Source organism: Miscanthus floridulus, chromosome 7 (assembly GCF_019320115.1).
Source record: "Miscanthus floridulus cultivar M001 chromosome 7, ASM1932011v1, whole genome shotgun sequence".
Lineage (NCBI taxonomy): Eukaryota > Viridiplantae > Streptophyta > Magnoliopsida > Poales > Poaceae > Miscanthus > Miscanthus floridulus.
In genome coordinates this window covers 28,142,590-28,155,656 of record NC_089586.1, presented here as the reverse complement: position 1 = coordinate 28,155,656, position 13,067 = coordinate 28,142,590, and the positions used below count along the sequence as shown (strand labels likewise).

General features: G+C 44.7%; 1 protein-coding gene across 1 annotated transcript; it reads left to right on the top strand.

Moving 5' to 3' along the window:
• Positions 1 to 11,983: 11,983 nt before the first annotated feature.
• Positions 11,984 to 12,613, top strand: LOC136462932 (uncharacterized). The gene has a single exon (XM_066461978.1). The coding sequence runs from the start codon at positions 12,096 to 12,098 to the stop codon at positions 12,321 to 12,323; it is 228 nt and encodes a 75-aa protein (XP_066318075.1). The 5' UTR covers positions 11,984 to 12,095; the 3' UTR covers positions 12,324 to 12,613.
• Positions 12,614 to 13,067: the final 454 nt, after the last annotated feature.

Here is a 13,067-nt window from a genome sequence, read left to right as displayed (position 1 = left end):
TTAGACTCATTCCACAACGCCATGAAAGAAGCGATTCATGGGTTTCCAGTTGGTCAAGGTGGACCGACTTATTATAACATTCTAGATTCGTCGACCCAAGGGACTTATCAAGTCAGTACCAGCCGTCAAGAAACAGCATCAGCTAGTAATAATGATGTCTAGACAGTTCAGGGTTCATTTGAACAAGCTCAAGGAACTACTACGAATCAGATACAGTATAATCCTGAACCGTCAGTACAACATGTGCAACAGCCGGTGGGGCAAGGTCAGAACCAAGTGATCAATTTTGGCACATCAGGCCACATACCGTCGTTGGCTCAAAAAATAGCACCATCAATTCAAAGGATCCGTAGAGATATAGATTTTTATGTCTATAATCAGAGACTTCAAGCAGCAAACCAGCAAAGGACCCAGCAGATAGAGATTCCACAAGGGCATCACTATGGTATAGATTATAACACCCTTCACATGATTTCAAATCCAGGGTACCAAGGCACATGAGATTTTCAATCCACAGATGGGTCAGCAGGTGCAGAGAAATCCAAATTCAAATGCTGATGAGTTGCTGCTGAAGGTGACCAAGATGATGAAGAATCAGTTCGGTATGAAGCCAAAAGGGCTGACCTTCTCGTACAAACATCCATATCCAGAATGGTATGATGTGGTCGCTCTTCCTATAAATTATAGACTCCTAGAGTTCGCTAAGTTCACTGAACAAGACAGTACAAGCACGATAGAATATGTCAGTCGATATCTTACGCAATTGGGCGAGGCATCAGTTGAGGATGCCCATTGAGTTCGTTTCTTCTCCTTGTCCCTGTCAGGGCCAGCCTTCACTTGATTTTCATCATTGTTAGTTAACTCCATTATCAATTGGGCTGACCTAGAAAAGAATTTTCATACCTATTTTTACACTGGGACTGGAGAAAAGAAGATTACCGATCTGACAACTATAAGGCAGAAGACTAATAAATCAAGCATTGAGTTTCTTCAGAGGTTCTGAGAGACTAGGAATTTGTGCTTCTCATTAAACTTGGTTGATGATCAACTAGCTGCTTTAGTCGTTCAAGGAATGCTGCCAATGTGGAAAGAAAAGCTGTTGGGATAAGAATTTGACAACTTGGGTCAATTGGCTCAACGAGTGACAACGCTCAATAGCCAATTCCAGAGCATGCGCAGGGACACTCGATTCCTAAAGAGTACCACGGTGGCCGAAGCTTATAATCCATACTCAGTGAATGATGGCTATGAAGACGAAGAAGAAGAGGTTGCTGTGGCTGAATGAAATTGGGGCAAAAAGACAGTAATGGTGCCGAATCCTTGGGGAAGAGGAGTCGAGGAGAGCCATGACTTTGATGTCACCAAATCAGACAAACTCTTTGATTTCTTGCTTGAGAAGGGGCAGATCAAGTTGCCCGATAATCATGTTATGTTTCCCCCAGATCAGTTGAAGAATAACAAGTTCTGCAAGTTCCATAACACTACTTCTCATTCCACTAATAAATGCAGAATCTTCCGGCAGCATATACAGATGGCTATTCAATAAGGAAGGCTTAAATTTGATACGCCTTGGAAAATAAAAGTTGATGATAATCCTTTCCCAGGAGATCAAAACATGGTTGATGCTAAGTTGCTCAAAGGAAAGACTAAGGTCCTAACATCAACCAAATCAAGAGAAGCTAGAACAGTCGATCCCAAGATACAAATATCGGCTAACGAGTATAGAAAGATTAGAAGATGTCGCGCTAAGTAAAAGAGCCGATATGAATAGGGGGGGGACGTCAAAAGACAGGACGACAAAGTCGCGAGTTACATCTCAATCCTATTGAATAAGTGGCAGCAGCAAAAGAAAAAGGATTATCAGCATTGGTTAAAAGATCAAGAATACCAGCGTCAACTGGAAAAAGAGAGGTACGAAAGGAAACAAGCTGAATCACATTGGAATTGTCCTTTCTTCGGACATTGCTGGAATAAAGGTTTGAAGTTGCCTACCAGACATGACTATCCAGAATGCAGCAATCAATATTGGGAGTTTAGGCAATCTCAAACCAGCCATCGGTCTATCCATGCTCAAGATGCATATCATCATAATAACATGGATCAGCGCTTAAAAAATCAAAGTGTTCATAATCGGCTGGGAAAAAGAGTTGTTGACTAGGACTGGGCTGATTATAAAGAAGAAGGCAATGAGAGAAAATATGTTTGGCAGGAAGGCCAATGGTGTCCAAGAGGTTTGACAAGAAGCCAGAAGAGAAGGGTGCAACGCCTAAGAAATAAAGAGTTGGAATAGGCTCAAGCATCCAGTAAACCTCAAGTATGGTGTACTAAGCAAACAGCCAATAGAAAGCAACCATCTGCTAATATCCAAGTGGCTTTTCTATTGCCATCAAAATTCAGAGCTCCAGCATATCAAGAAGTTTATTCAGATTTCAATGAATCAGAATATGAGGAGATAGTTGACAAGTTGCTGGTTGTACAACAAGCAATATTTGATAAACCAGTCAAGTATTGGCACTTAAAGGCTTTATATGTGAAAGGTTTGGTTGATGGAAAGCCGATGAACAAGATGTTGGTGGAAGGAGGTGCTTCTGTCAATCTTATGCGTTACACCACTTTTCATAAACTTGGCAAAGGACCAGGAGATCTGATGGAGACTGACATGATGCTTAAGGATTTTAGAGGTAATACATCTAAGACCCAGGGGGCAATAAATGTTAAATTGACAATCAGAAGTAAGACTCTGCTCACCACATTCTTTGTCATCGATGGAAAAGGGTCATACAGTTTACTCCTTGGTCGTGATTGGATTCATGCGAACTGTCGTGTGCCATAGACCATGCATCAGTGTTTTATTCAGTGGCATGGAGATGATGTCGAACTGGTTCGCGCTGATAAGTCTGTGAGCATCGCAACAGCCGATCCAGTCTTCTGGGAACTAGGAGACTTCGAATGCTTTTCTGGCAAGTTATGGGAAGGAGGCTTCATTAAGATCAGCAATGAAAGCCAACAGCCGATGCAAGTGATCGGCTCTGAGAGTTTATTTTAGTGAATAGTCACGGCTTCACGTCGGCCATTGGAATAAAGAAAAATAAGCATTAGTTCTGAGTATGGGTTTAGGCCAACGTATGTGAACGCTAAGTCTAAAAAACCAATCAATAGCGATCGACAAAAATATTCAAAGGGACGTTATCGAAGCATTTGATCAACATTTGATAGCCAATTCGTTCAGTCATCGGCTCTAATAGCCGATACCAGAAGGGTATCATCTCTAGTTCAAAAATTAAAAATCTTTAAAGACATAAAAGCCGATACGATATGTATCGCCTCCAGAGCAAAAAAAAGAATAAAAACAAAAACAGTCATACACAAGGGCATTGCACTAAGACACATTCATGAAAGAATAGGAGTCTTTGTTCATCGGATTACCGTAAGTACAAACTAATCGAAGACCTTATTCACTACATCCTGAGCAGATGTAATGTCCGCAACGGCCTCCGTGGCAACGACGAATTCTTTGAGAAGGTCCTCATGCCCCTCAGGGCCATCGCCAATTGGGAAGCCAACCTCCATGGCATGGAGGTCATACCTGGTCTGGACCTGCACCACGGTTAGCGCCACCGACGTGCCATGACAAACGCTGTGGAGGGCGATCTCCCGAGCGTGGGCCGGGATATCTTGGAGACGAGCATCAATGAGGGAACCCCGAGCATTGATGGCGTCTGTGGCCGCGTTTGCCGCTAGTTGGAGAGATTCCAACTGTATCGTCTGGGCTGGCGATCACAGAAAACTATCAAGATAAAGACGATGGAAATCAGAATAGAAGCATTCATGGAATTTGTCTTACCTGCCACTGTGGCGTCAGACTTAGCCAGCCGCGCTCGAACGGCACTGGCCTCCTCCTTGGCCGCATTAAAGGCCGCTTGGAAGACCCCTAGACAAATCTCAAGCTAGCCGTTGTTCTGAATCACCTCGGAATAGCAGTTCTCGGCCGCCCTCCATTCTCAGAAGAAGTGTCGGGCATCGTCACCGTTATATGAGTTGGAAGAATCCGATGACAAAGCCAGCGCGGAAGATGTAGCGTCAGCGGGTTTGCCGGTCCTGGGGAGAGGATGAAGGCTGTCATTCACGATGAACCTATAGGCGAGTCAGAATAGATCATCATCATGAACAGAGGTTGTCAATCTCACCTCATGCGTCAGAGACGCTAGATCATCGGCATGTTCTCCTCCGGGATCTCCTCCGCCGCACGCTTGCCTCGGTTGTCCTCGCTGGCCATGATGGATGATTGGATGTACGAAAGGAAAGAAAATTGGTACAGGGTTTTGGAAGGCGGAGAAGTGCAAAGGAACAGTTGTGAGTGGAGATGTGTTCAAGGCCGAAACCCTCAGCTGATATTTGAAGACATGAAGCGAAGGAGCGGACGCCTCGGGACGCGTAAAAGGCAACCACAGTTAATATTAGGCGAATCGCCACTTCACTAATGCCGAAAAGAATATGGCACTAGGTGATTAAGGCAGAAGATCAAGGGATTCGCTTAATGAAGGCCATGTTTTCAGACTTAATTGGATTAAGATTAGAAGTCTAGGATCGGTTGTGTCAAATCGGCTCTTTAGCCGAAACAAGAAGGGCAATTAAATAATGGAGAGTATGATCAATTCTACACAAGATACGCGTAGATTTCAAGTCTGGAACATCCTAGATCGCTCTCAACACTTCTAGCTGAATGGCATCAGCTTCTGCGATCTATTGTTTGTCTTCTTTGGCTGATCCAGGAATGCTTTCAAGGCTGCTTCGGATGGCTCTACCTTCTCTGACTTTAGCCAACGGTTCCCGTTTCTTTTATTGAATGGCGTCAGGTATTTGAGCCAGGATGGACTTGTGACGATCAATGGCAATAAGACTCCAGAGAAGGCTGGGGATGGATTACCCTTGATGGCCAAGAGCAAAAGAGCCAGTATGGTCGCCTTATGAACTTGTGTATGGCCATAATGCAGTATTTCCTTAGGAAGTTCAGACTGGGTCGAGGCGTGTTATGTTGCAGAATGATTTGTCAGTCGAAGTCTATAAGAATCTTGTGTTAGATGACTTAGAAGACTTGAGTTGTTTTTGGCTACATGCCCTTGAAAAACATTGAAGCCAATAAACTAAGGATTGCAATTAAAAGGTCAAGATTAAGCAATTTTCTGAAAGAGACTTAGTTTGGAAAGTAAAATTGCCGATCGAGTCAAAGGATGGCAGGTTTGGTAAATGGTCGCCTAATTGGGAAAGACCTTATCGGATCAAACGTTGTGCGCCTGATAATACTTATATTTTGGAGACACTGATAGGAGAAGAAGAATTCGGCAAAGCGATCAAATGGGGAATAGTCAAAGGAATATTACCCTAGCGTTTGGATTAATACTTGACAACCAATTTACTCGGTTGTCAGCTCTAAAAGCCGATACCAGAAGGGTATCGCCTCTAGTACAAAAATAAACCTGAAGGGGTAAAAGCCGGTACAATGTGTATCACCTATAGGAGCCAAGCAAATACGGATGAAGTGATGTGTATAATGTGAAGTACGAAACAAAAGAAAAATCACTCAAGACAGAGAAATTATTTGCTAATATCACCTATTACAAACTACGGGCCGGAAAACACTTTGACTACTATATCATCGGCCTAGGAGATAAAGGCTACGGAGTTAGCAGCACCGAAGAAATCCTCAATCAGACGTTCATAATCCCTAGGGTGTGCCGCGTCTAGAAAACCATGGGGAAGGAACCGAAGTTCGTGGCCAGAATGGGCTTACACAAAAGCGAATGCCATGGCAACACCATGGCGAATGCCATGCAAAGCGACCTCCCTAACATGGTTCAGGATGTCATGCAGGCGAACCACCGAGACGGTGCCTCTAGCGTTGACGAATCCCACCGCGTGCTCCGTAGGCAATCGAAGGCTCTCCTGTTGGGCAGACAAATCTAAAAAGATTCAAAGGGGAGATGATCAGAGTCTTGAAGATGAAATTGAAAGAAAGCAAAGGTTATGACAGATATCTCACCTGTGATTCTGGCCTTGGCTAATGAGGATGTCATTTTGGATCCCCGTTCCCATTATTGGCCTTGGCCAACCTATCCTCCACCGAATCAACCTTGGAAGGTGATCGACATTGAACCATGGCCAGAGCCGATTCTGCAAGGGAGAGACATTCAGCGAGACCCTGGCCATGCCGATCAATGGAGGCAAGCATATCGTCGTTGTCAATCCGCCTCCTTTGATAACAAGGGAGCTGGCGATGAGCTGTTAACGAAGAGGACCCTAAAGGCCGAACGGAGTCGGCCCTATCCCCCAAGGTAGTGGGGGCATCACGAGTTGTACCCTCCTGACGATGAAGGCACTGACGCGATGATGCAGGTCCGTTGAGGGCCTCCTCAGCAAACCTCTTGTTGTTCTCCATGATCTTAAACCTACGGAAAAGCATGAACTATACTAAGGACGCGGAAGGTTTGAGACGAAGCGAGTTGTTTTTCGATTCCCACCTGTGGCCCGTATATATAGCCTGGGAAGGCGAAGAGATAGATTTCGCCGGGGGTGTGAAATTGAAATCAGATACGGAAACGGATCGACGCTTCGAAAATTCAGGGAACAGATATCGAAGAGATAACAGATTCAGACTTATTGCTTCCCCAAGTTACAGAATATCATGGGATGAATACAAAAGATTTACATTGACCAGCAATCGGCCCACCAAGGTTTCTTTAGATTGAAGGGAGGTCGAATCCCCACAGGGCCAAAAGTCATCATAAATCGAGTCACATCGGCCCGTTAATAAAATTATAACAGAGAAGGGGAAAAGCCGCCTGCCTAATGGATGCCCAGCTGATTTCTCGATGACTGGGAAACCGTTGGAAAGAAGCTTTGTGGCTTTCCCAATGGGCATTTGATTGAGCAAACAAGGGGAAGGTGTCCACGCATTTTAGCCCTTGTAAACACTAGAACAGCTCTGCGAGCATGGAGAGAAGACCCAGGCGATATCACAAGGATTCTTCTAACCGCAGTAGCTGATTGTCTTGCTCGACAAGGTGTTAAGATGAGCGACACAATCACCCTATGCACAAGAATTCTTCTAACCGCTCAAGATCTTCATAGCAAAAAGATGGACCATGGAGGGTCCGGCGGAGTCAGAAGCACTCGAGGGGGCATATGGAAGAGAAACATAGCTAAATTATTGAATTGCTCTTGCCAGGGTCAGATAGACATTTTATAGCCGGACTGGAAGGATAAATCCAAGTACCCGTGAAGCAATGATGCCCTCGTAAAAGTTTTGAAGCATGGGCTCATGAGCTAATATAGACGGCGACAAACAGACAAACAGTAGACCCCAGATCAAGATTCTGTACCCATGACTACGGACCAATCGGGAATACAGATATGATAATTTTGAAATAAAATTACTTTTATCCCAAAATTGGGGGGCATATGTTTACACTAAAATTTAGAAGAAGAGTCGCAGGGACTTAAAAGCTCCCAAGGTCATGTCATCAAGAAATCAATCTTGTGCAGATCGGTATCAGCTGATTCGAATGCAGAACTGGAATCGGCTTTCTTCATATAGCGCCAGCAGATAACGACAAAGGCTACGATCGGCACCGGGACAAGACATGTTGGACTCTACAAAAAGGGAAAGATTAGAGTCCAAGTTAACTTAAATTAGGAATGTTTTCTCTAGGGTCAAAGATTGTGATGAGTCATGCGTAGATAGGAGTCATACGCAGGTCCCGGGTATAAATATCAAAGCCCGGCTACTGTAAAAAGATAGACAATCAATCAAATACAAGTTACTTACTTTTTTCGGCTCCGGCCACCCCTTAGGAGTAGAAGTAGAGTAGATCTCAGCGAGTTCTTCAGTAAGTATGGCTGCATCGATCCGGTCAACCTCCACTGCTTGTTTGTAAGTACCGTCATGACTTATACCTCTATTCGTACGGCTGCATCGATCCGGTCGACCTCCACTGCGACTCTGGTATAAGTTAGTTATCGAATCTTGTCTAGTTCAAGTAAGGCTGCATCGATCTGGTCGACCTCCACTGCTTGAACTAGATTAAGGTCAAGTTATCGGCTCTAAGGGTGGCGTTCCTTCGGATAGGTTTATTAAGTTACCGATATTGCTTATTGCTTCCATTATTTATTTAATTACAGCAATATAATTTCGCCTGATTGGGATTGATCTAGATCGGCCTTGTATCATTTTTAACCCATCGTTTGTTAATCTAAATTTGATCTAATCTGTACTTTAAACGATGAGTTATATTTTATCGGCTGTTTTATATCAATCTTGATCGTGCGTAGCGTGTGGTTAAGGCGTGTCTGATTTTGAGTAGATTTATTGGCTAGCGAAAACCATTCCATGGCCCGTTATCACGGCCTGTGTGATTCTGCCTCACACCCCACTGTTAGCACAATGGAGTGGGGATCGTTATTTGGTAGATCTGTTCCTGAGAGGGCATGACCTTAACTGGGTGCTATGTCCGAATCGGCTGTTTTAGCCGATATCGAGCGCTTTCACGAATAATTCATATCATGAGATCGTTGAAGTAGAGATAGGTTGAAAAATATATTAGCCCCATGATCTTATTATTGTATTACGGTCTGTATGATTCTGCCTCATGCCCCACTGATATTAGTAGTAAGTTAGGATCGTCAAGTCTATTGTTGTTTCTACGGCCTGCATGATTCTGCCTCATGCCCTACTGGTCATAGCGATAGATAAGATCTAATATGTTTATTAGATTTATCTTTATTAAATGGTTGAATGATGATGAACTGTTTCATTTATACGAAAAGGGTTCGGTTACTTGCAGTCATTGGCTTAGCATAAACTGATTATTGTTGACATCTTATTGCCATTGACTAATATTTGTCTAAATAATGATATTCACCGTGAACGATAACCAATTCTTCCTACACAACCCCATTAGCTTTAATTGATTTATTCTTATGAATATGCTGGAATCGACTATTTAGTCGATCTCCTTTCATATCGGCTCTCAGAGCCACACATTCGGGACTGTCTGGCAACACCAGCACGTTCCGCGCTAAATTACTGATAAACTTTCTCTCCTTGTCAATTGCAGGGTCAAATTGACTGGCATGTCTCGGGAGAAGTGCGTAGGATCGACCACCCCTGCACTGAAGCTAGGCGGATCTCCAGCTCCATCGAGCGAACCCTTCCGGCTTGCTCATGTGCCCTCGACACGGGACGAAAATTTCGTGTCGACAGTCATATGCCAAATTGCCAACTAATTAATGTGTGTCATGCCTGGTTGTTATTTTCTTTTTTACAGTAGCAACACATGGTTGAGATACAAGCAACTCATTGCAGATTACCACCCATAAATGTTTTTTTGGGTGTACCTGTGAAATGAGCCTTGCTACTACACAAACAAACATTCAAATTTCATCCAAGTAAAAATTGTAAAACTTAGCCCAAGTGTTGCTAATTTCTGTCAGCTAGTGAGGTACATGTATTTTTCTAAAACTTTGATATGTTTCTCTTTTCATTTTTTCTTGGACACATGCTTATCTTTTCAAATTCAAATTTTAATTTGAAAACATAAGGCTGTAAAAGACCTAGAATTCTTGTTCCACACGGCCACACTGGCATCAAGGAATCTCAGTCCCCAAACTTTTTTACAAGGAAATGAATCCATAAAATGTGATCAAATGTGACCCGCAAGATTCAATTTTCCCGGCAGATTATACAGGTCACACAAACTTGTCCGTCAACTCTCGTCCTTTCTTTCTTTGTTCCGTGGAATTTTGGGAAAGAACTCCCTGAGGGGGACTGGGGGTAGAGCATAAAATCCTCCTGGCGAACGAGCCTTCCCTATCATTCGTTTTCCTTCATGGCAAATGACACTTTTGGTACATAAGAACAAGGCGTGATCGATCGTTCAATGTGACATGGATTCACCGGACCTGTTGGTGTTTACATAAAGAAAAAAAATAAAGACCGCCGCATTGCGACAGTTGCTTGGAATAATATGCTCTAAAAAATGAACACCTATTAACTGATCGGATGGATTCATAGCAGATAGCCCTCACTAGTGGAAGCTAGTAGTAGTAGGTAGGGATGGATTCCACCGTGCAATGTTTTCCTCCAACAAATCTCCCACTTGGAGCTGGAGCTGAGAGGTTCAGGAAAAGATTCATGCATGCATCTGGTAGCTTCTGTGGTGGAAAAAAAAGTTGAAACACCTACCTGGGGCCGAGGCTGAGTGAACAGATTGAATTGAACTGGCTGTGGGCTTGTGGCTGCCCTCCTCGGCCAGTGTGATTCAAATCAAATAAGCATCAGAGCCACGCAACATGCACAAAGAGTCCATAAAACTCTGGATCATGAACAGGATTCATTCATGAGAAACTATCATTTGAGCAGCACCCAGCAAACTCAGGGATTTCACTGCAGAAATCCTTGGCTAATAAAAGGTCAAACAGCAGGGAACAGCTCCACTCACGCGAGTACTATAGAAAAGAATCTCTTTTCATTTTTTTTCTTGGACACATGCTTATCTTTTCAAATTCAAATTTTAATTTGAAAACATAAGGCTGTAAAAGACCTAGAATTCTTGTTCCACACGGCCACACTGGCATCAAGGAATTTCAGTTCCCAATATTTTTTACAAGGAAATGAATCCATAAAATGTGATCAAATGTGACCTGCAAGATTCAATTTTTCCGACAGATTATACAGGTCACACAAACTTGTCTGTGAACTGTCGTCCTTTCTTTCTTTGTTCTGTGGAATTTTGGAAAAGAACTCCCTAAGGGGGACTGGGGTAGAGCATAAAATCCTCCTGGCAAACGAGCCTTCCCTATCATTTCTTTTCTTTCATAGCAAATGACACTTTTGGTACATAAGAACAAGGCGTGATCGATCGTTCAATGTGACACGGATTCACCGGACCTGTTGGTGTTTACATAAAGAAAAAAAACAAGGACCGCCGCATTGCGATAGTTGCTTGGAATAATATGCTCTAAAAAAATGAACACCCGTTAACTGATTGGATGGATTCATAGCAGCTAGCCCTCACTAGTGGAAGCTAGTAGTAGTAGGTAGGGATGGATTCGATCATCCAATGTTTTCCTCCAACAAATCTCCCACTTGGAGCTGGAGCTGAGAGGTTCAGGAAAAGATTCATGCATGCATCTGGTAGCTTCTGTGGTGAAAAAAAAAAGTTGAAACACCTACCTGGGGCCGAGGCTGAGTGAACAGATTGAATTGAACTGGCTGTGGGCTTGTGGCTGCCCTCCTCGGCCAGTGTGATTCAAATAAAAAAAGCATCAGAGCCACACAACATGCACAAAGAGTCCATAAAACTCTGGATCATGAACAGGATTCATTCATGAGAAACTATCATTTGAGCAGCACCCAGCAAACTCAGGGATTGCTAATAAAAGGTCAAACAGCAGGGAACAGCTCCACTCATGCGAGTACTAGAAAAGAACGGCTGTGGCAGCAACGCTGCATGCTGCTCCACCAGACACCAGACACCAGACACCAGCTGCTGCTCATCAGCCGTCGTCCTGCAGAATCCAGCGGTGAGCGGCGAGTGTGAGTGAAGTCTGGCCGCACGCGTGCTCAGGTGCATGCTGTTGCTCTGCGCGCGCCACAGTCCCATCCCACCCCGTTCCCATGGCGCGTGCGGTGCGGGTGCGGCGTGGGCCACTGGGCCTCGGTCTCGGCCCATCCCCACCGTCCAAACCGCCCGCCAACTTGCGCGGGCGGGAATCCTCCCGATTCCGTTCCGCGCGCTCCGTCGTCGGACCTGCCACGCCACCCGCTGCGGTGAGGCGCTGAGAGCCAATGAGCCACTGCCCAGTGCCCACTGCACTGCACCGCACCTTCCCTCTCGCCAGCCAAGGCCGGAAGGCCCCCGCTATAAATTGCGCTCGCGCCAACCCACCCCCGGCATCATATCGATCGGAAGCCAAGCCAGCCAACCAGACCAAGCAACACCACCAGCAGCTCATCATCAGCTCCGGTTGCTCCGTCCTCGCGCTCGCCGGACCAGGTCACCAGGCAGGGCGTACCAAGAACCCGAGCCAGCGAGGAGATGGGCAGCTGCTTCTCTTCTTCGGGGTCGGCGGGCGACGACGCGGCCGGCTACGGCGACGAGAGGAGGGTTAGGAGGGTGTGGCCCAGCGACGACGACGGCGGCGATTGGAACGTCGACAACAGGGCCGCCATCTACATCGCCAAGTTCCACCGCCACCAGTCCGGCGTCGTCTGCACCGACTGCGCCGCCGACCAGCAGCAGCAGACGCCGGCCGCCGCCCAGTGACTGCATGGAATCAATCCGAGATGAAGAGCTCAGTAGAGTGATGTCTTGTTTTTGGTGGATCCAAATCCGATCCAATCGGTTTTATGCCTGCCTGTCATCGCTTTCACACTTCTTTAATTTCTACTACTAAATCTCCTCCTCTTCTTCTTCTCCCTTCGGTTTCTCTGGTAGGACCATCGACCTAGCTGCTAATGAATAATCATATCGAGGGATTAGTCTAGATTGTCCAGCCAGTATGTAAAATTGTTCCATACACATATGTGTACTTGTGAAGATCGAGAGTATATGTAAATGCGCTTGCTTTTGTATCGAATTCTTGAAATGCTTCCTATCATCTCCAAATCTCATGTTTGTTGTTGCATATTGAAGGTACTACACTACACTAGCACTAGCACTGTATCTCTTCACTGTGGCCTTCTTTAGTTCCTCCCTAAAAAGTTTACACCATATCCTATCGAATATTTAGACGCATGCATGGAGTATTAAATATAGACTAAAAATAACTAATTGCACAGTTTGCGACTAATTTATGAGATGAAGCTTTTAAGCCTAATTAGTCTATGATTTGACAATGTGGTGCTACAGTAACACATGCGCTAATGACGGATTAATTAGTCTTAATAAATTCGTCTCGCGGTTTACTGATGGATTCTGTTATTTGTTTTTTATTAGTATCCGAACACCCCATGCGACACCGCATGTGATACCCGTTGTGACACCCTAAAACTTTACACCCTGGATTTA